General features: G+C 37.1%; 3 protein-coding genes and 6 non-coding genes across 10 annotated transcripts; 6 read left to right on the top strand and 3 right to left on the bottom strand.

Annotated features, from left to right (window-relative positions):
* Window positions 1–3,132: 3,132 nt before the first annotated feature.
* LOC111464580 (protein WHI4) lies at window positions 3,133–7,365 on the bottom strand. The gene is made up of 10 exons (XM_023108854.1): window positions 7,025–7,365; window positions 6,025–6,087; window positions 5,757–5,838; window positions 5,589–5,663; window positions 5,324–5,366; window positions 5,129–5,174; window positions 4,655–4,755; window positions 3,954–4,023; window positions 3,513–3,595; window positions 3,133–3,437 (listed from the first exon to the last, which is right to left on the bottom strand). Exons 1-10 carry the CDS (start codon window positions 7,217–7,219, stop codon window positions 3,407–3,409), a joined length of 789 nt encoding a protein of 262 aa, XP_022964622.1. The 5' UTR covers window positions 7,220–7,365; the 3' UTR covers window positions 3,133–3,406.
* A 948-nt stretch (window positions 7,366–8,313) lies between these two features.
* On the bottom strand, window positions 8,314–9,101 carry LOC111464378 (PRA1 family protein F3-like). The gene has a single exon (XM_023108571.1). It carries the CDS (start codon window positions 8,957–8,959, stop codon window positions 8,384–8,386), a length of 576 nt encoding a protein of 191 aa, XP_022964339.1. The 5' UTR covers window positions 8,960–9,101; the 3' UTR covers window positions 8,314–8,383.
* A 2,515-nt stretch (window positions 9,102–11,616) lies between these two features.
* On the top strand, window positions 11,617–11,688 carry TRNAT-UGU. Its single transcript has one exon. It is a non-coding gene; the product is annotated as a tRNA-Thr (tRNA).
* A 155-nt stretch (window positions 11,689–11,843) lies between these two features.
* Window positions 11,844–11,915, top strand: TRNAT-UGU. The gene has a single exon. It is a non-coding gene; the product is annotated as a tRNA-Thr (tRNA).
* Window positions 11,916–22,755: 10,840 nt separating this feature from the next.
* TRNAT-UGU lies at window positions 22,756–22,827 on the top strand. Its single transcript has one exon. It is a non-coding gene; the product is annotated as a tRNA-Thr (tRNA).
* Window positions 22,828–22,953: 126 nt separating this feature from the next.
* Window positions 22,954–23,025, top strand: TRNAT-UGU. Its single transcript has one exon. It is a non-coding gene; the product is annotated as a tRNA-Thr (tRNA).
* Window positions 23,026–23,151: 126 nt separating this feature from the next.
* Window positions 23,152–23,223, top strand: TRNAT-UGU. Its single transcript has one exon. It is a non-coding gene; the product is annotated as a tRNA-Thr (tRNA).
* Window positions 23,224–23,349: 126 nt separating this feature from the next.
* TRNAT-UGU lies at window positions 23,350–23,421 on the top strand. The gene has a single exon. It is a non-coding gene; the product is annotated as a tRNA-Thr (tRNA).
* Window positions 23,422–24,328: 907 nt separating this feature from the next.
* On the bottom strand, window positions 24,329–26,749 carry LOC111464152. 2 transcript variants are annotated; one of them, XM_023108232.1, is made up of 3 exons: window positions 26,603–26,749; window positions 26,257–26,437; window positions 24,329–24,825 (listed from the first exon to the last, which is right to left on the bottom strand). In XM_023108232.1, exons 1-3 carry the CDS (start codon window positions 26,723–26,725, stop codon window positions 24,515–24,517), a joined length of 615 nt encoding a protein of 204 aa, XP_022964000.1. In that variant the 5' UTR covers window positions 26,726–26,749; the 3' UTR covers window positions 24,329–24,514. The 2 variants fall into 2 exon arrangements, with proteins under 2 accessions (XP_022964000.1, XP_022964001.1); XM_023108233.1 differs by having other exon boundaries at window positions 26,257–26,442; window positions 26,603–26,746.
* Window positions 26,750–27,351: the final 602 nt, after the last annotated feature.

Genomic DNA, 27,351 nt, shown 5'->3' with positions numbered 1-27,351 from the left:
GCCACGTCAGCCAAATCGTGGCCTTGGCTACACTAGATTAGAACTCCTAGTCAATGCCTTCACATTGACATTGTAAATATTATATATTTTTTAAAAATAATAATAATAATTTAATATTCCATTTATCTTTTACATTTATAAATATTTTTAACATTATTGGATCGAGTGTCAATGAATGGATAATAAGTAAAAAAGAGCATCATATATATTTATATATACATATATATATATATCAAACCGTTATTTTTTTGAAAAAGTAAAGTTACTTTTTATTAAAGTGGTGATGATTGAAGTGAGTGTTAGGATTGGCAGAGTACCTTTTTCGTGTCCGATATGCATTTAACATATTTTTTTCTATTATAATAGGCTATCATGATTTTCACTGTGGATCAATATAATTTTAAAATTAATATCTTTAAACCTTTTTTAACGGATTAGAATTCCCACCATGGATGAAAAACAATAATGAAAAAAAAGATCCAAGAAAATTTTATAATAAACATCATCTAAATTGAATTTAATTATGGTAAATAGAAATTAATTTATAATAGGTAATGAATAAAATTATTGCACTGCCACGTCAGCCAGAACGTGGCCTTGGATACACACTTGATTAGAACTCCTAGTCAATGCCTTCATGAGATTGTAAATATTATGTTATTTTAAATAATAATAATAATTTAACATTCATCTATTCTTCACGATGAATACATAATAAATAGAAAGAACTACTATAAAATTTTAAAATATTTCTTTAATGCTAATAAACCCCACGTCATTTTTAAAATAATATTAACGTTGCAACTTAAAATGATATTAATGTTTCAACTTGAAATGATATTAACGTTGCAAGATATGAGTTTTGAATAATTTTTAACTAATAAAATTAGTTGTTTATTTCATATAAATTATTTTACAATTTAATATTTATGAAAAGAATTTATTAGACGGAAAATTGAATTTAAAAATTTATTAAAAAATACAAATATTAAAAAAGAATTGAATATTTAAAGTTTAATACTTTTACGTAACATTTTTAAAACGTGTAATATTTTGATCTCTATCGTGAAAATTCAACCAAAATAATTATTTGGATTTAATGGAAGTTTTCTTAATAGCATATGGGTCGATTACAGAAGAGTTTATATTGAAATCGTTTTTGTTCGTTTAGTCAACTAATGAAGAGTAGGTAGCATGTTTAGGCAGGGTTAAGAACGTGTCAAAATACTCGTCTAAAGCACGAATGAGCATAGAATCAATAAAATTGTCTTAGGATAATTCAACCACTTGTAAGCAACAAGAGTGTTCCTGTCGAATCAAAGAGAGCATAGGATAGAAAGCTTTAAACTTGTATATCTTTGACAATGACTCATCATACCCGTGCTCCAAGAGTATTGCTTGCATTCAAGAGTAAAGATTGCTAAGTTTGCTAGATACTATTGTTTCGTATTCAATAAGAATAATATAGTATACAATTTTTATTTTTATATAAGTTTAAATTTCCTACTATTAATATTAGGTCTACTTTGATATTGTTTTTGTTAGACCTCCGTGACATAATGAAAATTTTCATTCATCTCATATGACGTTATCAATCCCATAGAACGAATATATCTACGAACGGACGAAATTTTAATACCCTACTTATACATTTTATTCGTGTAGAATCAGACAAAAAAGTTCATTAAAAACGTGTATCATACCTTATCATTCCTATAAAGCCTATAAAGCCCATGTCCATCCATTCTTACTGCAGAGTGTCCCATACTAGAGATGTTATCTTTAGTAGACAAAGAATTTATGGATGATAAAATGATGATTTACCAGAAATTGTGATTTGGGCCATAAGCAAAGATGAAAAACACAAAAATGTTCATTGTCAAAGGCGATGCTTTATGTTAAAAGTCGACTCCAAACGAACGTATCGATCTAAGTTAGTTTTTGATAGACATCTATGAGAAATGGGTATAAGAGAAGGCGCATGAAGAAGGAGAGTGACAATGGATTGTACGGATTAAATCTAGTTCGATACGGGAGGCCATGGGTCGTCGTAATTAGAACATGGGTAGACATATTAGAAAGGAAGGGAGATGAGGGCTTTGGACGGTAGGATTTTGCTTAATGTATAAGTTAGATGGAGAGGAAGATCTTAAAGTCTTCCCTTGACTTCTTGGTTCAAGAACTATCTCGTGTCAATGTCCTCTGCGCCAAAAACTGCCCCTAATAGATGATGCAGGAACACCTATGAATTTGGTGACCAATCCCCTCATGAGGAAATAAGGCAATTTGTTCAAGCAGATGATGAGAACGGGATTCCAAACCCTAAATAGAATCAAATTTTGAGAACAGGATTTTGCATCAGCAAGAAAGTTGGTGACATACATGTCCTGTTAGGAGTGATGATGAGAGCCGAGTAAAGTGTGATTTTCCTTTAATCGACTATCGGTTCCTTTTTTTAGGGTACTCAAGAACAGATCCAGTAAAGACGGGATGATGACAAATATCTTTTAAGAGGTAAGGATTTGAACCAGGGAAAAAGGGATTTGCAGTCCCCGGCCTTACCGCGCCGAACACCGAAAGTGAAGTTGCTCCTACAACTCTTATTTCACACGATCCAGGAACTTCCATAACGTTGGCGTGATTCCTCATTCTCCGTCACTCCTCTCCCTATTTATTCCTTCATTGTAAACTCAGTTAAGATAGGTAAAGTGAAAGACTCTTTCGGGTGTCAGACCTAGCCTTGTGAGTACCTATTTATTTACCGAGTGAAAGAAGTAATAGTCTATGAATTAGCAGATGCAAAAGCGGTGTAGCGTTGACCCGCTGCTTGCTTGGCCACGAGAGAGGTTTTCCTATTATCCGCCGCTAAAAAGAGGAAGTGATTGACACTTTCGCTCCTGAACCTATCAGGGAGTTACTTTAAGTTCCATAACAGGTGAACACAAAGCTGAGTTTTAAGTCCCAATCCATGACCATGGTTGTTTCCTCTCTTCTATCTTTTTTAACTAAGAAATTACAACCTAACTAGCACGAGATTCTACGACCAAAACTATTGGTAGTCTTGAGGGGACTCCTCCGAGCTAAAGACAGCTCCTGGTTTAGCTTAGAAAGCTTCTCCTAACACTTACACTATGAGATAACAACAGCCTTCATCGAACTAAAAATCCAAAAACGAAACGACTTCCAATATGTAACGATACTTAACTATGTGCTTCTACTTAAACTGTCCATGAACTTATCTGTTTACATAATTTATAATCATTATTTAGGGAGAGATACCAGACTGATGAATGCCATAAAACTTCAGAGCAGCAGCAAATGAGTGGGCCATAACCACAACCAAGCATTCCTCGCAGCAAATCAATCAGACTTTTTGAATCATATTAGACTGATCAGTGCTTTTCAACTAAGACTTCCTCATTTTAGACCGAGCGTACCTAATAAAAGAAATGAATCAGTCATAACATACTTGGGCTATTAATAAAGATTCAGATGTAATTTAATAGAATTACTCTATATGCATGCCCCCGCGGTCTGATGATGGTAGCATGCTGCCCTGAAGCTCCTCCAAAACCTTGCTAGCTTGTTCAATTTCCTGGAATAAGAAAATCGAGTAAAAAGAAGTCATATTCGAGACGTACTTCATCACTCTTTAAGCATAGCAGAAGGCCTATTACTTCCGTGTTCATTTTAAATTGAAAATCTGAGAATGCTCAAAGTTTCTCATTTGAATATTTAGAACAGCAGAGATTTCTGCTCCTCCATCAAAGATCATGCTCTGAAAGTGCAGTAGATTGGATAGTAGTAAAACAACAAAAACTAAAAATCTTAAACCATTTCAACTTCAAATTCTTAAAGATTATAAAAAAATACTATGTTCATTGAAGAATTAAAGCAAGGAACGAGTAGAGCATGATATAATTTCAACAATTCCCTGAAGCAATTTTCCATACCTCAAAATCAGCAAATGCAACCGGCATTCCACTTTTAGCACGCAATTTGAGCACGTTGAATCCAGGATATCTAGCATCATAAGAATGTCACCATACAGCTCTCATAAAGAATAATAATTAAATTCCAATGGCGCAACAAAACTCTTACCAACATAGCATTTATCGTTGTATCTTTGATAAATTTGGCAATCAACCTAATGAACTCATAAAATATCTACAGTCTGAGACATCATAATGATGTAGAGCACTAGGGTATCTTAGATGCAGTTGGCAGCATACATTATATAAGGTATGACGAATAAACGATCTCAAGAAATTAAGGTTCATACAATTTTAAATACGATTTTAACGGGATTAACTAATGTGATATGTCAACACCTCATTGAAACAAGAAATTTTTAGGTATCTGGGAAGCTTTATGTCACCATACAAGAAGGTTGTTTCTCTCACAAATATGCTCTAAGTTCTCGAGATAACAGGATGCCTCACTCTCTAAGAGCACGTTCCTCCTCCTAACAACTTTCTCACAATTTTTTTAACCCTTTCTAGTATGAACATGTACAATAGGTGGACTAACATCATTCTTCCTAGCATTAACGTTCACAAAAGGAGGCCTACCAGAAACAAAGCAGTAAAGGAGACAATATGATGGCATTTAATTTCATCACAATTCTCACTAAAGATAAGCGAGTATAACTCACTTGGACAAGACTTCCTTCAGTTCATCTTCATTGCAGTTTGGACCAAGATTTGCGATGAACAAAGTGGAGCATGGCCCACCATCATTCTTTTCATGATGCTCCTGCAGCAATCAAAAATCAAATAAAGCAAACCATATTGAATCGCATGGTTAAACCCGAATAAAGCTATCCCTCATTGGAAAAGAATATGTTTATCTTTCACAACTTTCAAATTAGTATCCAGACGATTTTCTGCAGAATGTTCATCATCACCTTATTCAATCGTGGACAAACAATATAATTTTTCAAACCTGGTCTATTCAATACTTGAAATATACTAATCTGCATGCTGAATTGGCATAAAGTAAACAGATGCAGACCACATAAGACCAACAGCTACACCAGAAGTATTTACTTCTACGTTATAATACAAAGATGAGATTGCATTCTTTTACATTTGTTCTTAATCCTAATAATAAAGATAGACTGACGTACATATGGAGCAGATAGAGGATTACCAGGAGCCACCACAGCCTCGTTGCTGCATTGTTAAGACAGGGGAACAAAAAACTCAACCTCAAGGCAAAAAGTTTACAAGATTTAAATACAAAAGCTTTATATCCTAGTGATGCTATATTCTCTAGTATTATATTTGAGAGTAATTGAACTTTTGTTTAATGCTTTTTCAACCTTTGTTCGGTCTTCTTTGATGGTTCATCCGGTTCACTGCCTCCTGAATATACAACAGGACATCAAATATGCACGTAAGCCCCACAATTAAGATTGTGGGGCAGTGTATCAAATGAAATTAGACTACATAAAGAGCAAACAAATTGGAAGCAAAAAGATAACAAAAATCTGCATAATGAATCTTGGTAAAGTACATTTCAAACACGTAGGAGAAGAATATGATATAAGAAAAAAATGTTTAATGTTAGAGATAAAAGCATTTCACCATCCTCGCTTGATGTTTCCTGGGCATTGGAGTCACTTTTTTTCCTTTTATCTATCACAACATATGCTCCACCGCCTGTACAGAGCAACATCAAATCCGATCACAACAAAAGATTACCTTAGCATAGTAACTAGACTTAACAGGAAAACCATATTTTGAAGCTCTCACCTGGCTTATGTTTTCTCCTAGAGTTTGACCTAGCGAGTTCAATATGCAGAACTGATCCACTTTGTGGGTCAAATTTGACTCCCTGGTATAGCACCAACATTATGATTCAACATTAAAATTTCACAATACTGATCAAATTCCTAATAACATAACTTGCTGGAGAAATAGAATGCAACATGCAAAAGAAAAATAAACAAATTCTACTCAGCTCTACAACTGACGAGAAATCAAACGCATGCATGGAATTGTCCACAGAACACAATCTTACATTTAATGCATGAAGCGCTGTCACGGCTGATTGGTGATTGTAAAAGGTGGCGAACGCCACAACCTGTGAAAGTAAAAGGACCTATTAGAAACCGTAACCAATTTGGTATATAATATATCAAAGCTTGCAAGAATGGCAAAAGAACCGATCTCCTATTTAATAACAATGCTAACCATGAACCTCGATTGTTTTCACTTTGAGCATAAGCTCTCGTGGCCTTACTTTTGGTTTCCCCCAAAAAGCCTTATTCCTGTTCCTTGATTATAAACCTATGATCTTCCTCTTCATTAGCCAAGGTAGGATTGTTCCTCTCAATAATCCAACAATCTTCCTCTTCATTAGCCAAGGTAGGATTGTTCCTCTCAATAATCCAACAATCCTCCCCTCTAACAAAGTACACTATAGAGCCTCTCCTGAGATCTCCTTCTCTGGAGCCCTCGAACAAAGTACACCATTTGTTTGACACTTGAATCACCTTTGACTACACTTTCGAGGCTCACAATTTCTTTGTTCAACACTTGAGACTTTTATTAGCCTGACTAATTTAAGGGCATGACTTTGATACCATGTTAGGAATCATAAACCTTATTCCAATGGAGATAGTGTTCCTTAATTATAAACCTAGGATCTTCTTCTTAATTAACCAATGTAGGACTTCTCCACTCAATAATCCTCCCCGAAGTAGTAAACAATGGAGGAAAATTAGAATTCCTCGTCAGACAAGTAAACTCAGATGATGCTTAAAACCCCCCAATCATTCTGTATCCTTGCAGTATCCAAATTCAAGACGATAGAAAACTGCTAAAATCACAAATTAAAAGCTACCCTCAAAAGCATCCTCTCGCGCATTTTCAAACAACACAATAATTAAACCCAAACCTAAAAATTTCCCCCTCGTTTTCTTCAATCCTATATTTTCCGCTTCCTATTCCTCGCTAACAATAGCTTTCTTCGGCCACAATGGAAAAAAAGGGAAGAGAAAAGGACACGAAACGAAAACCTGGTTGCCGCGCCCAGTATACTTGAGCTGGCACGAGTCGAAGCCCGGCCGACGACGGAAAAGGTTATGAATCTCGCGAGCCTTGACGTCGTCAGGGAGGCCGGAGATGAAGAGCGTGTTGATGTTGTTCCGGTCACTGTAGTTCGAGTCTGGTTGATGATAGAGATAGTAAGGATCATAAGGCTGGTGAGCCATCGGCAAACAACCAGTGGAATTCACGGCAAAATCGATGTAAATTTGGCCGGAATTAACGCCGAGCACGGCGGAGTGTGGGAGTGAGTAAAAATCCCTCTTTAGTGTGTTTATGTTTCGGTCCAATTTTAAAATTTTTCATACTTAACCTTCCAAATCCTCTCTTTCATCATAACTCATTATCTATTCAATATATACTCTTTTCTTTTTTCTTTTTTCTTTTTTTGGTTAAATTTTAAATTTTTAGATTAAATTCATTTCTCAACTTTAATTTGTTAATAAGTTTAATGAAAGTGATCTATTAATTTTAAATTTTTTAATAAGTTTAAAATCAAATAAATAAAATTTAAAACTTCACAAGGTTAGATGAACACGACTCTCCACAATCGTACGATATTGTCCATTTTGAACATAAGCTCTCATGTCTTTGCTTAGGGTTTCCCGAAAAAACCTCACTAGAGATAATATTTTTTTGTTTATAAACCCATGATCATTCCTTAAATTAGCGGAGGTGGGACTTTTATCATCCAACACACATGAATCACCCATAGTTACAAACTCAAACTCAAAAATTTATATTTTTGTGTCAAATAAATTTCTAAATTTAATATTTTATATCTAATAAATGGCCGATATATTCTAACATTATTTTAAAATTCAAAATATAAATTAAAAGCTTAGAAAAATATTTTATATTTTATATTTTTAATGTTTTATTTCTCCGTCCACATAAAATTAAAATTTTAAAAATATTTTTTAAAATTAAAAAATAAAAACTAATTCTTTTAAAGTTAAGGTCAAAGAAAGTCGTATTAAAAAATTGAATCAATTATCTAATTTTTAAGTTAAATGAGATGAAATTAATAAAATAATAATTCGTGGGGTTGATGGGCAATAATTGAGTTATTTTTCTAAAATTATTTTAGTGCCCAAAAGCCCTAAATTGAGAAATTCGAGAGCATAAATTTGGTGGTTCCTTTCTAGGGAAATCCGAATCCCCAATTCTGCGTGAATAGTGAGAAGATTCAAGATCTTCGAATCCTCTGTTGGTTAATTGATGGCGCAATAAATGATCGAACGAAATCAAAACAAGAAAATCGAAGAATAAACACAGCATTAACTTGCATTCGAAATGATCAATGAAATCGAATTAAACATTACAATGATTTAGAAGGAAGTTGAAGAACCAGGAGCATTGGAACCGACGGTGAAGACTGCAGTAGCTTCTTCGTCCAAGAACAGATCATCCGTCTTCCTCACAGCGGAGTGAATCAGCACAAGCACAGCACCGATCAGAATCGAAAGCAGGATATTCAGCGTCGCGTTGGTCAGAAACAAGAACGCGAGCGTGAGCACCGCCAGCACAGCCAAAACCACTCGATCGTCAATCAGACGGCCAAAGAAGAAGAGAGGCTCATCGCGAAGAAAATAAAGGAACAACCAAACGGCAAGCATGGCGGCAAGGACGATGAGGGAGATCGGATGCCACAAGAGGCTCAAGAGCAGGATTATGAGAAGAATGATGGCGTAGTTCATACGGAAGTAAGCGAGGTTGTTCTTGATGCGAGAGAAGGCCTCGTGGAAGTTGAATGGAAGATTGAAGGAGTGGAAATCGAACATGAGCCTCCATGGAACGCGAGTGGCGAGGCCGGCTTTGAGGCGCTGTTTGGCGCGGGAGACGAATTCGAGATCGGAGGAAGTTCCAGAGGTGGCGGTGGTAGGGATGGTGCCGTAGGAGGCCATCGAGGCGGCGGAGATTTCCGACGATCTGGAGAGGAGATTTTGGAGAAGAAGGCCGTGGAACTTGTGAGCGCGACGGAGGAATGAAAGGCTTCGTCGGTGGTTTATTTGACTTTTATTTGGGTATAAATTGGAATTAGAATAAAATGTCGTGTCCGATTACGGCAATGAATAATAAAATAATAGAGCTTCTGCAAATAATAATAATAATGAAGGTTAAAAAGCAATAAATTAATAAAAATAGGTAATTTTTAATTTTTTCAATAATATCCACTTTTAAAAAATCCTTAATAATAATAATAATAATAAAAAAGGAGAATAGGTAAGATTTCTCAAATTAGTTAACCCTTAAGTTTTGAAACTTGGGGAGTAGAGGGTCCACAACCTAACAATTCTTATACATTCCGACTAGTTGCTAACTATTTTGCTAGAAATGGATACAAAAATTGCGCACTACTTATGAGTGATCTCAATGACTAGCTAATCTTTCCATAGTCTCTAAGACTCACTACATAAGCACGAAAAATTGTCTAATGAATGTGTTATCCTACTAGGGTCCTACATTGTCCTTCTCTCAGAATCGACATGAGACTCACTAGAAAAACCATGGCAAAACTAGGGTTTGCACAACCTCACGTGAGCTAGGGGGAGCATGCCTAAATGTGGTCATCTTGATATCAACACATATTCTCTCAGTCTCACAGGTTAACAACAATATTTCATCGTCATGGCCGCATCCCTATCGAAGTAAAGTCTAGAAGCTTTTAACAAAGTTCCTTCAACCAACTTTTTACCTAACTACCTTCATGTGGCAACTGCTGTATTGACTCTCCTCTTGGTCTTACTACAACTATATTATTCAATGATTTTTACATCTAGGTCGATGCTCCTTTATGAGTGAATGCTGGTTTTGAAATTTCTTATGAAATTTTCCACCTTAAGCACGAGGTGATGACTTAAGGAATACATGTGTGCTAACTTTTTGGAGCACTTCTATGGATTCACTTGCCTCTTTCGTGCTCCACTCTGCTTGAAGCACTTCCATGAGCATCGCTTGCCTCTCTCATGCTCAATCCTCTCAAAGCACTTCCAATCTAGCACTCGTGATGCACTTATGAAATTTTCAATTAACCTTCGTGTTCATTTTTCTGGCTGTCTTGTTTGACAGCTTTTCGTACATATTTGACATTGTCTTTAACAGATCCAATACTGCCTTTTCCCTGACAATGTTGAATGACACGTTTCTAGACAGCAACAATTAGATAACCTTAGAGCCTATCAATCCTTGAGCTTCCATTATGTTTCTAGACAACATCAATTGGAAGTGCTTTGAGACAACATCAATTGGATTAACCTTAGAGCCTCCTGATCCTTGAGCTTCCACAGTGTTTCTAGACAATATCAACTAGATCAACCCTAAAGCCTACCCATCTTTGAGCTTCTACTGCATTTCTAAACAATCAACTGGATCAACCCTACCCTACTAATTCTTGAGCTTTTACTGTTTTTCTTGATAGCATTAACTAGGTCAACCCAAAAGTCTACCGATCTTTGAATTTCCACTATGTTTCTAAATAGCGTCAACTAGATCAACCCTAGAATTTAGCAATCCTTGAGGAATTCCCACCATTACAACTCTACACAGGTGACCATCTCTTCCCCAACAGGGTCTTCCAGAAACTAGTTCAACCTACTGATCCATCAAACTTTTCGATCTCGATCTTTGAATTTTTCATCTTCATAGATCATGGTGAATCTTTTCTAGCTTTAATATCATTTTTTAGATTGCACAACTCACACCTTCGATCCCATTAAAGAACATGAAGAACATAAAGAACATAAGAGAAAAGATGTAAGGAGAAATATACATGGAAACATCGATGAAAAACTCCACGATAGCTAGGGTTTATTTATAGATGACTTCAATTAGTTACAAATAAGATAATCCATCTTAAGAAAAACTAGATAGGAGAATAGATAATATTCTATCTTAGAAAATAGATAAAATTCTATCTTAGAAACTATACACGAGAATGGATAAGATTCCTTAAATTACTTAACTATTAGGTTTTATTAATTCTTAATAAACATAACTCATAAGTAAACATCAAGCTACAAGTGTCCCTGACTTTTGATATTGAAAGCATTCTACAGCCTTGAGGGGTTGATCATAGATTTATAAGTAAGAAATACATCTCCATTGATATTAGGCATTCTGGGGAGACTAAAAAAAAAGCCATGAGAGCTTATATCATAAATTTTATTCTTAATCCTGAGTGAGTTCTGCCTGAGTGCTTTTCTTTTATTTACATAGGTGAGAATGACTATTTTAACCGATTCAATATGCCTACCATTTTATAGGGACTTGACCAAATAGGGAGTTGAGTTCTCACCTATTTTAACCGATTCAATATGCCTACCATTTTAGGGACTTGACCAAATAGGGAGTTGAGAACATAATATCATGAAAGTAGATGGGTTGTTCTCTTAAGTATATCATTGTAGAAGCCTTTATATCACAGTGGTAGAGCGTCATTCTAGGCCTTTATGCTCGAAGTAGTTAGGAATACATCTTCATTAGTAGGAGGCATTTTGGAGAGACCAAAAGCAAAGCCATGAGATCTTATGCTTAAAGCGGACAATATCTTATCATTGTAGAAGCCCTTATAGCTTAGTGGTAGAGCATTAATCTTGTAAACTAAAGGTTCGTAGTTCAATCCTCTGTGGGGGCAAAAACATTTTGTGAAATTTGTAGTTGTATCATAAATTTTATTAAGTGGTTGATCATGGGTTTTATAAGTCTTCATGGGTATGAGGCATTTTGGGGGACCAAAAGCAAAGCCATGAGAGCTTATGGTTAAAGTGGACAATATCATACCATTGTAGAGCCCTTATAGCTTAGTGGTAGAGAGTTAGTCTTGTAAACTAAAGGTTCGTAGTTCAATCCTGTGTGGGGGCAAAATTTTTAATTTTGTGATATAAATTATTAGGTGGTTGATCATGGGTTTATGAGTAAGGGATACATCTCCATTAGTGGGATAATATCATATAAGTGTAGAAGCCCTTGTAGTAGCTTAGTGGTAGAGCATCATCTCGTAAATTGAAGGTTTGTAGTGGGGGCAGGTATATCATTATTTTTATTAAGAGGACTACGTATTCACAAAAGCTGCTCAAAGTGGACAATATCATACTATGGGGTACAGAAAGTCGGTTGTCGACGCGTCCATGATGAAGGTTCTAGGGTGGTGTCTGATTAAGAACTGAAGATGAACTCAATAGTGTCACCAGGAAAGCCAAGAGAGCCTAATTGAAGGTGTGTTAGTTGGGTATCACCATTAATTCTATCAAAGATTTCAAGTAAGAAGTCAGCTGTCGACGCTTCTTGATAAGATAAGGAATCAATACAAGGGGAATAAGATTCGGATTACCTTGTTAATCGAATATCTCAAGGCAAGAACACTTGATTGAGATTCGAATCACTCCACAAGCAAGATTGATCATGTCGAGCTTGAATGATTCTACATGCAACCTAAATTACATAGAATTGCAAAGAAAATTAGTCATTGGCTAAAGAAAAGCACAAAGGCTTCTTTTACTCTATTTTCCAAGTCTTAAAATACAATAACTCTAAATTATAACCCACTCAAAATTTACAACAATCAAACTTTATTCTTCTTCAATGTAGCATGAATTGAAACATCTTTTGATAATTTTGACAACCTTTTCTTCACATCTTCATTGAAGCATATTGTATGATTGATGTCTCTGGGTTCATATCACGTGTCCATGATGAAGGTTCTGGGGTGGTGTCTGAATAAGAACTGGAGATGAGCTCAATAGTGTCACCCGTGAAGCCACTCTTGTGGCAACGTGACAACCATTATACGGCACTTGTTCTAATCAAGTGAATAAGTCAGCTGTGAGAATTTTGGTGTAACGGAACAAAAAAAAAATGATGGTCGTCGGCAGAGCCGAAAACTTCGGCGAACGCCGGAGTTTTCGCTCGCACACGACCCACAAAGGGCGGGCGAGGGCTGGGATGCCACAAACCGCGTCCCCGACCTTCAGCCACCCTGAAAGAACCTGCAAAGAAACGAAAATGGTGAGGAAAAAGGAGAGAAAACAGAAAACCGACGGAACTCCGGCAAAGCCAAACCGTACGAATCGACGTCGAAAACCCCCATTTCACACCACAAAAGTAATCCCAGAACTCTTTACACACATCAGGAGTAGGTTTTAGACGATTCTCGTACGTTGAACACCGTCGGCAAGGAAGACGGAACAGAGGACTTCCGAGCTTCTCCAGATCCGGGAGTGCGAAGCCCTTACCAACGAAATCTGTACCAAAAACGGGGTTAGGGTGAAGGATAAGCTCGGGAACGGGGGAAAAAAGGGGGAAAAAGGACGTCGGGACGACATTGTCGAGGAGAGAGAGAGATCACCAGAAAATCGCGCAGGCAGTCGGGCGAAGAGGACGAAGTCCGACTCGAGATCCAGATCCAGAAACCCGAACCAAACCCCGTCCCTTCGGTCAGCCCAGAACCCACGTTACCCGCAGCCCAAACACCTGGCCTTCACCCGCGAGCTGACCCATCACCCTGCGGCCCGTCACCCGCGAGCCGGCCCATCACCGCGCGGCCCGTCACCCGCGTTCGGCCCGAGACCCGCAAGCGACTCGTTAACCCGCGCCTCGACCCAAGACGCCTACACACGCGTCGCTCTCTGGTTGTGCCACTGTCACGTCTGCAGCGCGGCTCCTCTCGGCTCAGGTGGCTTCATCGGCTCGGCGGCGGCTCCTCGGCTCCGGCGGCTTATTCGGCTCGAGAAACTTGTTTCCAGCCCGTTTGACACCGTTCCGACCCTCCCGGATCTGGTTTCGGTCCTGTTTAAGGTAAAAGGGAACATTTTAAGGTCGTATTTCACAAATTCCAGTTGGGAATTTATTATTATTTGTGGAATACTAACGAAAGTGACTCATGAACTAATAGGAACCAACCACCAACGAAAGCGTAAAACGTCCACGAGGAGCTAAGAGCTTACGTTATATTCTAGGGAGTACTTCGGCTAAGGCCTACCAAGTAAGTGGCTCACCCGTTGTAGGTTACGCATTAATTGCTGTATGTTGGCACGTGCCGTGGTTATGCACGTGCCATTAAATTGTATGCTAGCTTAATGTGCTTAAGTACGAAATCATGTGAATGTGAATGTATGTTATTTATGCTGCTTAGTGGATGTGATATGAATGCATGTGACGATGTGTGACCCGTGTACGATTATGGCTTGTTGTATGAGTATGGGAATGTGATTGAATGAATTGCATGACATGAAATACGGTAAATTGCATGATACATAACCCCGCTAGGAACGTGTATGATATGTAACGAAATGAGAATGAGTATGACATGTAAGCATGAAAACGTAACACGGGGTTATGCTCATTAAATGATGATTGTAGGACTAGTGGGACCTCATGCATATTGTGTGTTCATGCATTTGGGGGGATACCCCTATCCCATCACGAGGGTACGGACGCGTACATCCAAATTGCAGGACAACGATCGTTATGCCCTGCATAGCGCTGCCGTGACGGTTTTAGTTTTAACGGGTCTCGGTGGGCCCCTAGAGCATGTCCACCAGCTAGGGACAGTGGCCCAGCGGTGTGCGAACTAGCTGGTGAGCCCATACTCGCACGTATGGGCTGCGTGTAGAGTATATGGTACACGTCCACGATTACCTGTTAGGATTACACCGTAGGGAAAACGAAACGAAACGAAACGAAATGGAACGATAGGTCCCATCATTTCATTGCTTGTGTTTGCCGCATAACCCCGATAGGGGGTCACTTACTGAGTATTCTAGAAATACTCAAGCCTCGTGCTACTTTACTTTTGCAGATAAGGGCAAGGCACCCATGTGACAACGACGACGACATCAGACACCTCAGGATCGTGGCATATGCATAGGGTAGTTGGTTGTTTTTTTTTTCCCATTTCTAGTATAGGTTAGAATAAGATGAAATGTTTTCGCACAATAAACCTCAGGGTAGAATAAACTATTCATTCTTTGTTTTGTTGCTTTTCCTTTCTTTCAATAATGTGTCCCTTTTTCCCTTGTAATCTTTTTTTAGGTAATAAAAAGGCGAGTGCGAACAGCATTTATGAATAGGGTCCATTAAATGTATATTCCGCATTTCAAAGTATAGTAATGACCTTAGATTAAGTAGGTAAAATATTAGGGTCGTTACATTTGGACTTTGGGACAACGTCGGCGTATGATATTTCGAGTAAGACAGTATAGAAGTCAGCTGTCGACACTTGTCCATGATGAAGGTTCTAGGGTGGTGTCTGAATAAGAACTGGAGATGAACTCAATAGTGTCACCCACTCCTGTGGCAACGTGACAACCATTATACGACACTTGTTCTAATCCAGCGAATAAGTCAGCCGTGAGAATTTTGGACTTTGGGACAACGTCGACGTATGATATTTCGAGTAAGACAGTACAGAACTCAGCTGTCGACGCTTGTCCATGATGAAGGTTCCGGGGTGGTGTCTGAATAGGAACTGGAGATGAACTCGATATTGTCACCCGTGAAACCAAGAGAACCTAATTGAAGGTGTTAGTTGGGTATCACAATCCACTCTTGTGGCAATGTGACAACCATTATGCAACACTTGTTCTAATCCAGCGAACAAGTCAGCCGGGAGAATTTTGGACTTTGGGACAATGTGAAGTATGATGGAGCCTCGAGTCACGTTTGCGAGAAATGTTTTAGATAATGTGAGTGAGGAAATACATTTGAAAATGATTTGAAAAATTGAAGAAAGTAACGTTATATGGCTTTAAGCAAAGAAAGAAACATCACAGCTTAAATAGCATAAAAGTATTGACAACTAGTCGTATCTCTTTAGAGTACTTTTTGGAGTCATCTTAACTATGACGGGTGTAGACATGACATAAAATGGTAAAGGTCTATCTAAGATGAAAGCATGTAAAGGGAGTTTGGAACAGGCATGCAGCCATAGACAACACGTCTTGGATAAGCATGGTCGGGACATCCAACAGCGGCTATAGACAACACGCCTTGAACAAGCATGACCGTGACATTGGGTAGCCTCATTGATAAGGCAACCCTAATCCTTAGCCCAACGATCCAAGCTTTTGTTGAAGCAAGAAACATTGGGTAGCCTCATTGATAAGGCAACACTAATCCTCAGCCCAACGATCCAAACTTTTGTTGAAGCAAGAACCCTTGAATCAAAGTAATTAACACCTCCTTATACGAAATTTGGATCAACCAAGAGATAAGGCTAGAAGTAGATTACCTCTTATGATCAAAGATCTAGAAGCAAGATTTGGAAACCATGTTCTAAATTGAGTCACTCCACAATCGAACTTGATCAAGGTTTGATTGAATGACTCGGGTCCACAAGAATTGCTTGAAACTTAGAAATGACAAATATGATGCTCGGATTTCTAAGGGAAACGTCTCAATTTGAGATCTGAATTACAATCATCCACGAATCTAAATTTTACATAACATATTGTGGGTATTTATAGTCTCCCGACAAAAGACGTTTGTGGACGGGATTTAACCATTTGACTTTTACATAATTTATGAAATTAAAAATAATTTTTTCTAACAAATGTTTGTGTTTGAGTGGCTAATGCGTCGACATTTTTTGAATCTTCTTGACAATAGGTCCATTTGGAACACCGATTCTTATCATTCATGCGAGAATCGATTAGGTTTAACCACTCCACATTCTCTCATCATCATACCCCTACTGTAATGACCCGACTTTTTTTTACACATAGTAGTCAGAGCCGTTACAAATAAAAATAATTTTATAGTTTTAGAACAAATGAAAAATATGCAAAAACGGTCATTTATTAAAATCATGTGTGGGGTACCCCTTTAAAAAGGTTAAAGACATGCAACCAAAAAAATGTTCAAACAATCTAAGAAATTAAAATCAAACGATAATCTAGTATGACTACCTAGTTCCCATAAACTAGATGTCCACAACTATAGTTTAAATCAACGAACAAAAGTGCGGAAACGTCTATCAATAAAAACATAAAGTACTTGAGTCACCTCATGACTGACTTCTCCACCCTACTTGTCACCTCCGTGACAGAGCGTCACCTGAAAATTGTTTTAAAAACAGAGGGAGTATTAAAATACTTAAGGAACTCCCTTATTGGGGTTAAAATCACATGACGATCAAACAAAATCGAGGGACCTTAGTGGTTAATTACATGTAACACACAACGTGTAATTATTACCACATGAAAATCGACATCTTCCTTTACTCCTTAAAATGATTATCAGTGGCTGGTTACCCAAAACACACAATGTGTAATCTTAGCATTGATAACCCTTTTCTGTAAAACTCAAAGAGTGACTATTAGTAGGTAGTTACCCGAAACACATAGCCTGTAACCATTACCACAAGAAAATCAACATCTCTCCTTACTACCTTAAAATGATTATCGAAGGTTGGTTACCCGAAACACACACAACGTTTAACCCTTACCATGATAATCATTTTCTACAATCACCCCAAAGGGTTACTATTAGTGGCTATGATTAGTTACCTGAAACACACATGGTGTAACTATTATCACAAACCCTTAACCATCACCATCAAACACAACATGCATGCATTAGGTCCGAAAACATTTGATTTCATGGACAAACATACATTATGTCATACAACTCACAATGTTTATCAATCATCAAATATTGTCATGCATACAATAGGTCTCACAATGTTTATTTGCATGGTCAACGTACATCGAAGCACACATCACACAACCCTACAATGACAAAAACCATACAATGACGACTATATTTCACCCTTTTTGAAAAAGCAAAACATTTAATTTCAATAGGAAAGTCTCTTATCTAGAGAGCTGCTTTCCTAGCCTTTCCTAATTGACAACGGTTCCACTCCCACTCAAACCAAGCCTTCTTCCTACATAGGGGTTGATTCCAATCCTAACTATCCCGAGAAGAAACCGCGTAGTACCTTAGTTGCGTTTACTCCTCTAAATGTAGGTTCCGGCGATGGTGGTGGCGTTCACTCGTGGCGGAAATGTGAGTGATGGGTGACAATTGTCTGATGTGCGAAGGGGGGTGATGTGGGCAATAGTCAGCGGCGGGACGGCATGAACTAGGGGTGTACATTCAACCCGACAACCCGGACCAACCCAACCCGAACTATAGGGGTTGGGTTGGGTTGGATTAGCATTTCGGGTAGGGTTGGGTTCATTTTTCTGAACCCGAACTGAATTGGTTCGATTTCGGGTTCATGAGTAAAACTCTCGGGTTGACCCGAGCCAAACTCAAAAATAGTAAAAAAAGTTATTTAAAATAGGTTTGCCAGAGTTGTACTTAGGCCTGTCTATGAAGACTCGCGCTCGAGTTCGAATTCAGGAAATTACGTGTTTTTTTTTCTTTTATGTATTTAATTTTTTATATATGTATAACAATTCTAAATTTTAGTTTAAATATATTTAAAGAATTCGCTAGTTCAATGTTCATAAATTATGTTCTATAGACAAGTAATTCTAAATTTTAGTTTAAATATATTTAATGATAAACTAATCATTTATACGACATTGGTAGTTGAATGTTCACTAATTATGTTCTAATATATTTATTTTCTATTTGTTGGAACGTTATTATATTTCTAAATTCTAGTTTAAATATATTTAAAAATAAACTTATAATTCTAAATTATAATGTATTTATTTTCTATATATATATATATATATATATATTATTTTTCTAATAATTTAATTTTATTGGAACGTTATTATATTTCTAAATTCTAGTTTAAATATATTTAAAAATAAACTTATAATTATAAATTATAATGTATTTATTTTCTATATATCTATATATATATATATTATTTTTCTAATAATTTAATTTTATACGGCATGGTCTAGTTGAATGTTCACAAATTATGTTCTAATATATTTATTTTCTATTTGTTAACGTTATTATATTTCTAAATTCTAGTTTTAATATATTTAAAAATAAACTTGTAATTCTAAATTGTAATGTATTTATTTTCTATATATATATATATATATATATATATATATATATTATTTTTCTAATAGTTTAGGGTTCTCTATCTTAATCAAAGTCGGTATAAGTTTACCCTAAAATATTTTTATATGTTTTTTTGTTATATATAATATTTTTAGATTAATCATTTTTATTGTTTATTTAATTTCATGATATATCTTTATATTTTTTTTATTTTAACCAATTTTTTAATTTTCAAGAAATGTCGGTACTTACCTTTGTTTAGTTTTATGACATGTTGAACTATGTTAACATGTCACAATTTTCACTCGAACTATGTTAATATGTTACAATTTTGGCTCGTTGTTTTTTATTGAATAATTATGGATTGATTTGTGTTTGTAAATTTTTAATATATTTTATATAAGATTGTATCCGAATAATTATAAATTGGGGATGAAAAGTTTCGAGTTGGGTTGGGTTGGGTTACCAATCCAACCAACCCGAACTTTTGGGTTGGGTCAAAAAAATCCCTCAACCCAACCCAACCCGGACCGTGTACACCCCTAGCATGAACGTTAGGTGGCGGTGGCTTGAGGAAGAAGATGATAAAGAGAAAAGGAAGGGCGGCGTCGGTTCGTGAGTGGCTAACTTGCCTCGGGCTTCTTGCAAAAAAAAAAAAAAAAAGCTCACCAAGGGTTCGGCTTAATAGCTTAACCCAAGGTTTATTTATTTTATTATTATTATTATTATTTTGAATTGGGCCTTGGGCCAAAACTTGGGTCTTACAATACTTTCCAAGAAGGAACTTTCGTCTGGAAAGCTTCACTTAAATGCACAAGGCCTGCACTACGTCCCTTCCGCTTAGAAGAGCTCAGGGTAATTGATCATCATTTCCTCCTCCCGTTCGCAAGTGGCTTCTTCTTCTAGTTGGTGATTCCGCCCTAATACCTTGAAAAATACGATCTCTCGACTACGCAAGATCTTCACTTCTCTAGCCACAATTTACACTGGTTCTTACTCATAGTTGAAACTCTTATCTAATCATAGGGGTTTTAAATCTATCACATGTGATGGATGTACTATGTATAGTCGCAACATCAATACATGGAACACATTGTGGACTCTTGAAAGCACAAGTGGTAGGACCAATCGGTAAGCTACTTGACCCACTCGCTCCAAGATCTCAAATGGTCCAATAAAGCGTGGGCTAAACTTTCCTTTGCTCCCAAACCTAAGAACGCCCTTCATGGGTGCCACCTTAAGGAATACTTTGTCTCCCACCTCAAACTCCAAATCCCTTCGTCTCACATTAGCATAACTCTTTTGCCTGCTTTGGGCCATACGCATTCTAGTCCTTATTTTCTGGATAGCCTCATTAGCTGCTTGCACTAAGTCAGGGCTCAAAAACTTGCAAAGGGAAGAGATCTCCCCAACACCTCCAACTGCAAAGGGATCTGCAAAAGAAAGAAACAGAAGAGAAAAAAAAAATGGCTACTGGGAAGGAATGGCTTCACTCAAAGAAGATCTGATAGGAAGGGAAGATATAGAAAATTTATGGGTAAGTTAGATCTCTTCTTTTATTTTTGCAGGAGATAGAAAAATTGTTTAGATCTCTCTTTTTTCAATTATTTAGATTTTTGGATCTCTTCTCGGAAATCAAAATTGATTGAAAATGGTTTTGTCAATTGCATGAATCATCATTTTTAGGAAAGAGAAGAAAATCATAATTGATTGATGCATAGTCAGTTTTATGAAGGAAATTAGAATGGATTGTAAATGAATTTGATAGTCGTTTGGGAAAGAGAAAGAAAAAAGAATAGATTGAAAATGGCTTTCTTTTAATTGGATAGTCATATTAGGAAAGGGAGGAGAACAGAATGGATTGAAATTGTTTTATAATTGCATAATCATTTGTAGGAAGAAAAAAAAAAACACAGAGAGAAGAGAACAAAGAGGTACAAGAAAGAACATGGAAAATGTGAAAAATTATTATTGTTTGTATCCCGATAATATAATATTATAACAAACCATAATTGGATTGATGATTCAAAGCAGCATGAAATAATATTGACATATTTTCAATTTGAGTTTTAGAAAATTTAGAAACAATGAAAACTTGGAATTCGATTTTTACTGAGACCGTTTTAGAGCCGTATTTCACATTGTTAGTTGGATTATTAATTAAAATGTGAAATACTAACAAAAGGTGACGAACGGTGGGATATGAAGCGAACTCCAGCAACCTTTAGAGCAACTCTCGAGGAACGGAAGCTTACGTTAATTAAATTAGGGAGTACTTCGGCTAAGGCCAACCAGGTAAGTGGCCTTACTATAGGATAGGCTAAAAATTGTATGAGTTACTATGTCGTATGATGCGGTATATGAGTTATGATGATGTATGACTTATGATGATGTGTGGGTTATGATACCTGATGATGTGCTCAGTATTTATATATTTTGATGAATGTCGTACTTGATATGTTTGATGCACTTTGTGGCAATATGATGAGTATGATGATTGTGTGACGTTTACCTTAATATGATGATGTTTTCCATATTGAGCATGCTATATGATGATGAGTGTCATATTGCATCATGTCGTTAGATCGACATAGGACACAACCCTAAGAGCGTGAAAATGATATTAATATAAATATTCACGAGTATGTGTTACCTAGAGTAACAAAGAGATGAGACTAGAGGGTTGTGTCAGAAGAGACATTATGATGGATTTAGAGGAACCTCATGCATATTGTATGTTCATAAGCATAGGGCTACTTCCCCTAGAGATGATGAGTGCGGACGCGCACCGTATGATGAGCGCGTATGCGCACAGGTGCGAAAGCACACAGATGAGGGTGTTCATGAGGTGCATGACACTATAGGGTTCCGCTGACCTCCGAACGTCGCTACAGATTAGCTTGACCAGAGGGTCCAGGGGGTGTGCGAGCGCCCTGGGGATTCACACTCGCACGTAGGTTGAGGAGATCTTCTCAGAATATGCCAGCGAATTCTCTCACTACTGGTAATGAGTCAATGCTCGCCACAATTCGCCATATTTCCACGACATGAGCCAATGCCCCCCAAGCACCATGGGCAAGCATCTTCCTTACCTTTAATGTCGAGACCATCTTCGGGACTATTTCTGCTCTGGTCCTCTTGAACTTGAAGCTTGGCTGGCCAGGGAGTCTGAACACAACTAAAAGCAAGGCCATGAGAGCCTATGCTCAAAGTGGATAATATGATACCATTGTAGAACCCTTGTAGCTCAGTGGTAGAGCGTCAATCTTGTAAACTGAAAGTCCGTAGTTCAATCGACCTTTATATTCAAAATGGATAATATGATACAATTGTAAAAGCCCTTATAGCTCAGTGGTAGAGTCTTGTAAATTGAAGGTTTGTAGTTCAATCCTGCGTGGGGGCATGGTATGAGACCTTTATATTCAAAGTGGATAATATGATATCATTGTAGAAGCCCTTCTAGTTTAGTGAAACATTTTTGTTGGTATGAGGTCTTTATATTTAATGTGGATAATATGATACCATTGTAGAAGCTCTTATAGCTTAGTGGTAGAGCGTCAGTCTTGTAAACTGAAAGTCTATAGTTTAATCCTGCGTGAGGGCAAAAATATTTTGTGAAATGTATAGTGTATTCGTAAGTATATCATATATTTTATTAATGTGTTGGTCAACATCTCTATTGATATAAGACTTTTATACTAAAAGTGGATAATATGATACCATTGTAGAAGCCCTTATAGCTCAGTGGTAGAGCGTCAGTCTTGTAAACTGAAGGTTCGTAGTTCAATCTTGCGTGAGGGCAAGAACATTTTGTGAAATGTATAGTGTATTCGTAAGTATATCATATATTTTATTAATGTGTTGGTCAACATCTCTATTGATATGAGACCTTTATACTAAAAGTGGATAATATGATACCATTGTAGAAGCCCTTATAGCTCAGTGGTAGAGCGTCAGTCTTGTAAACTGAAGGTCCGTAGTTCAATCCTGCGTGAGGGCAAGAACATTTTGTGAAATGTATAGTGTATTCGTAAGTATATCATATATTTTATTAATGTGTTGGTCAACATCTCTATTGATATGAGACCTTTATACTAAAAGTGGATAATATGATACCATTGTAGAAGCCCTTATAGCTCAGTGGTAGAGCGTCAGTCTTGTAAACTGAAGGTCCGTAGTTCAATCCTGCGTGAGGGCAAGAACATTTTGTGAAATGTATAGTGTATTCGTAAGTATATCATATATTTTATTAATGTGTTGGTCAACATCTCTATTGATATGAGACCTTTATACTAAAAGTGGATAATATGATACCATTGTAGAAGCCCTTATAGCTCAGTGGTAGAGCGTCAGTCTTGTAAACTGAAGGTCCGTAGTTCAATCCTGCGTGAGGGCAAGAACATTTTGTGAAATGTATAGTGTATTCGTAAGTATATCATATATTTTATTAATGTGTTGGTCAACATCTCTATTGATATGAGACCTTTATACTAAAAGTGGATAATATGATACCATTGTAGAAGCCCTTATAGCTTAGTGGTAGAGCATTGGAAGTTGCAATTAGTTCGATTTTTGGAGGCCTATGCATGCAGCAAATGGGAAATCTCGCCACACATTGGATTTGTCCACACCCATTTGGGACATGGTGCATCATTTACCTCATCAAGTTGCCGAAGATGTCCTATGATCTCACATCGGTTGGAGAAGTAAATGAAACATTCGTTATTAAGGGTGTGAAAATCTCTTTCTAGTAAATGCGTTTTAAAATCGTGAGGCTGATGGCGATATGTAACGGGACAAAGCAGACAATATCTACTAGCGGTGGATTTGAGCTATTACAAATGGTATCAGAGCTGAACACTAGGCGGTGAACTAGGAAGTTCACTGGCCCCTCATAGGGATGGATTGTGAGATCCTAGATCACTTGAAGAGGTGTTGTGTCAGCAAGTACGCTAGCCTCAATGAACTAGGAAGTTCGCTGTCCCTCAAGGGAGTGGACTGTGAGATCCTAGTTTAGTTGGAGAGTGTTGGAGAGAGGAACAAAGGAGCCAGCAAGTACGCTGGCCTCTAAATTGTGAAATCTCACGTTGGTTGAAGAAGGGAACACAGAGTGTGGAATCCTCTCCTTAGCAAACGCGTTTTAGAAATTGTGAGGTAGATGACGATACTTAACGGGCCAATAAAATGGATGTTTTCTCCTCGTACAAAAACCAGAGACACCAAAGACGAACATTTGGTATCTGAAATTCTGTACCAATGTCGGTAAGACGAACGTTCGGTATCGGAAATTCTGTTCCCATGTTGATAGAGGCCTACCAAATTTTATTACAGGTTATCAGGATGCAACCGTGTTCACCCTCGTCGACTAGCATGTGGGGATGGGGTGGTGAGAGGATTTGAAACGTACAAAATCATTTTAGGACCACAGAAATCAACAACATTCAATGTAAAACACAGCCAATGTGTTTGGTTGCAACAATTTGGAAAGTTCAAAGATTTGGAACAGATTTTGCTCTGATGAACTCTTTGAGAATTGCTTTCTCTTCATCCATGCGCTTCTTCTCATCACGATCTTTAGGGTTTATCTTGCGCTTCTCTTCCAAAATCCACTTGAAAAGCTCACGCTGCTGATCCACCGGAATTGGTTCCCTTACCTTCACTGGCTCAACAATGGCTGGTCTGGCCAATGATTCCTCAACAACAGGAGCAGCAATCCTGGCAGTTTTAGCTGAATCCGAGGCAGCCTCTTCTTCAGCTACATCATGTTCATCTTGCTTCTTTGTCCTCATAAACAGATAAGCTACACAATTTAAAGACTTGTCTCAGTTCATGCAAGAGCAAAAGGTGAAAAAACGTATTAGAATATTGCTGCTATCCTATAATTCCTTGAAAAGGAGCTGTGGAGCAGTATGAAAGTGTGGGGGAGTTCATCCCATCCCTGGTGGGAAACGAGAATAAATCGTTCTATTACGGATTAATACGTGCATGCCATATTCTCAACTTTAGACACTAATTTATATCCGAGAGCACTGTAACACCCAAGCCCACCGCTAGTACATGTTGTCCGTTTTGGCCCGTTACGTATCGTTGTCAGTCTTACGGTTTTAAAACGCGTACGCTAGGAAGAGGTTTCCACACCCTTATAAAGAATGCTTTGTTCCCCTCTCCAACCGATATGGGATCTCACAATCTACCTCCTTGGGGGCCAGCATCATTGCTGGCACACTGCCTGGTGTTTGGCTTTGATATCATTTGTAACAGTCTAGACCTACTGCTAGTAGATATTGTCCATTTTGGCCCATTATGTATCGCTGTCAGTCTCACAGTTCTAAAACGAATACGCTAGGAAGCGGTTTCCACACCCTTATAAAGAATACTCCGTTCTCCTCTCCAACCGATATGAGATCTCACAATCCACCCTCTTGGGGGCCAGCGTCCTTGCTGGCACACTGCCTAGTGTTTGGTTTTGATATCATTTGTAACAGTCCAAACCCACCGCTAGTAGATATTGTCCATTTTAGCTCATTATGTATCGCTGTCAGCCTCACAGTTTTAAAACGCGTATGTTTGGGAAAGGTTTCCACACCCTTATAAGGAATGTCTTATTCCCCTCTCCAACCGATATGGGATCTCACAACCGACTGACATTATTCAATTCACATGTCGTCAAACTTTTCAATCTCTCTCCATGTATAAGGAAAGTTCCCTCTTGAGGAACAAAAGAAACCAAGACGATGAAAGATACAATTATACAAAAATGTGATGGTTGAAGCTTAATGCCCCCTTTTCCTTCCAACCCCTAAGCCTTCACAACCCCCTGATGTGTTCAAGTAAGAGATTGACATCAAACAGGTCCCTGATTTTATGCTTTTATTATCAGAATGGCTATGGATATATTTATGTACGAGTTTGTTCAGTTTTGGCACAAAGTGATAGGAAGTAGATATCTACGGAATGAATGAGAAATATGAACAATAAGAAATAGAACACATTGTACTAAGTAATCCAAAGATCAAAGTGGGTAATGTAGATTGACCAGATTTTTGGGAGGATGTTGCGCAGGGCATGAATTTTCTCTGGCTGAACTGTATCAAAATTTGTACGAGGCTCCATTAACAATCGAATAACAAAACTCGATCTCCCGATTAGGTATTTCACGGATTCGATCAAACACGTTAACACAGCAACCAGAAACTGATACACATACCATGGAAGAAGAGAAGAAAATTACCTCCAACACCAAGGTTTACAGTCAAAAGCATGGGCCATATGAACTTATATCGCCTTGCAAATGGTTCCTTTGTAGGAGGAGGCAGCGGTGGGGAAGACGCAGATCCCATGTTCGTCGATACTTGTGGCGCCGGTGAAAAAGAAGCGCCTCTGACTTTGTGCTGATCTTGAAATTGCACAACCTAAGCTGTTTACAGATGGAAAAACAAAAACAAAAGCAAAAGGCGATCGATCATCAATCAGAATCAAAACCGCAATAATTGAAGTGAATGATTGAAGCGGATGAGTTGTTGGAGTAAACATTTTGAGACTAAACTAGAAAGAAACGAAGAATCGGGGAATGGTACCTTTCTTGGGTTAGTTGGCGTAGAGCTTAGGAGTTCCTTCGCCCATCTCCGATCACTGCGAGTTCCCTTTTTCTCAGTCTTCTGTATTTGACGGCTCATTTGGCTTCTTCCCTCAGTAGCCATGGAGTCGCTCTCCGGCAGGCCCTACCATTGGAAGGGTGTATTTTATGAAATAATATTTTTTTTAAATAAAAAGGTAAATGGTAAAAGTAAAAAATATATATATATATATATGTACCTTTTTTATTTACTTCCATGGTAAATAATTAAGTTTGAAAACGTTTTTGAAATAAATATCAATAATGATATTATAATTTTTTAAATAATAGAGAATATTTTTTAAAATTAGTAAAAAATAATCATTTTTTTAATTGGACAATATTTATGGTAGAAAATCTAAATGTTTATTCTGTATTATATATATATATATATATATATGTAAAGTTGTTAGTTATATTTAAATTGGCAATTATTTTATATACGTAATAAAAAAAATATTATTTAATTAAACTACGAGTTATTTTTAATAAAAAAATATTAAAATGATTTTTAAACAATGTTGCTAATAATAATTATGTTTAATGCAATTTGTTTTTCTTTTTAACTATTAGTTATAATTATTAAACACCATTTATTTTCCTAAACAATTATTAGTCAATTTTTTTTTAAATAATTTTTATTACTATTATTTTTGGTAGTTTTCAAACAAATTTTATTACTAATTTTTATTAGTCAAATTTTTTTGTAAA

Source organism: Cucurbita moschata, unplaced genomic scaffold (assembly GCF_002738365.1).
Source record: "Cucurbita moschata cultivar Rifu unplaced genomic scaffold, Cmos_1.0 Cmo_Scf00030, whole genome shotgun sequence".
NCBI lineage: Eukaryota > Viridiplantae > Streptophyta > Magnoliopsida > Cucurbitales > Cucurbitaceae > Cucurbita > Cucurbita moschata.
This window is presented reverse-complemented; position numbering and strand designations above follow the sequence as displayed.

Bases quoted from the DNA above. Each gene is read 5' to 3' on its own strand.
- LOC111464580 (XM_023108854.1), bottom strand. From the start codon at position 7,219: ATGGCTCACCAGCCTTATGATCCTTACTATCTCTATCATCAACCAGAC. The intron at 4,024-4,654 runs GTGAGTTATACT...TTATGATGCTAG, and splicing joins CTGAAGGAAGTCTTGTCCAA to ATATCCTGGATTCAACGTGC. The intron at 3,596-3,953 runs GTATGGAAAATT...TTCTTATTCCAG, and splicing joins TTGCATTTGCTGATTTTGAG to GAAATTGAACAAGCTAGCAA.
- LOC111464378 (XM_023108571.1), bottom strand. From the start codon at position 8,959: ATGGCCTCCTACGGCACCATCCCTACCACCGCCACCTCTGGAACTTCC.
- LOC111464152 (XM_023108232.1), bottom strand. From the start codon at position 26,725: ATGGCTACTGAGGGAAGAAGCCAAATGAGCCGTCAAATACAGAAGACT. The intron at 26,438-26,602 runs GTACCATTCCCC...TAAACAGCTTAG, and splicing joins CGCCAACTAACCCAAGAAAG to GTTGTGCAATTTCAAGATCA. The intron at 24,826-26,256 runs GTAATTTTCTTC...TAAATTGTGTAG, and splicing joins TGTAAACCTTGGTGTTGGAG to CTTATCTGTTTATGAGGACA.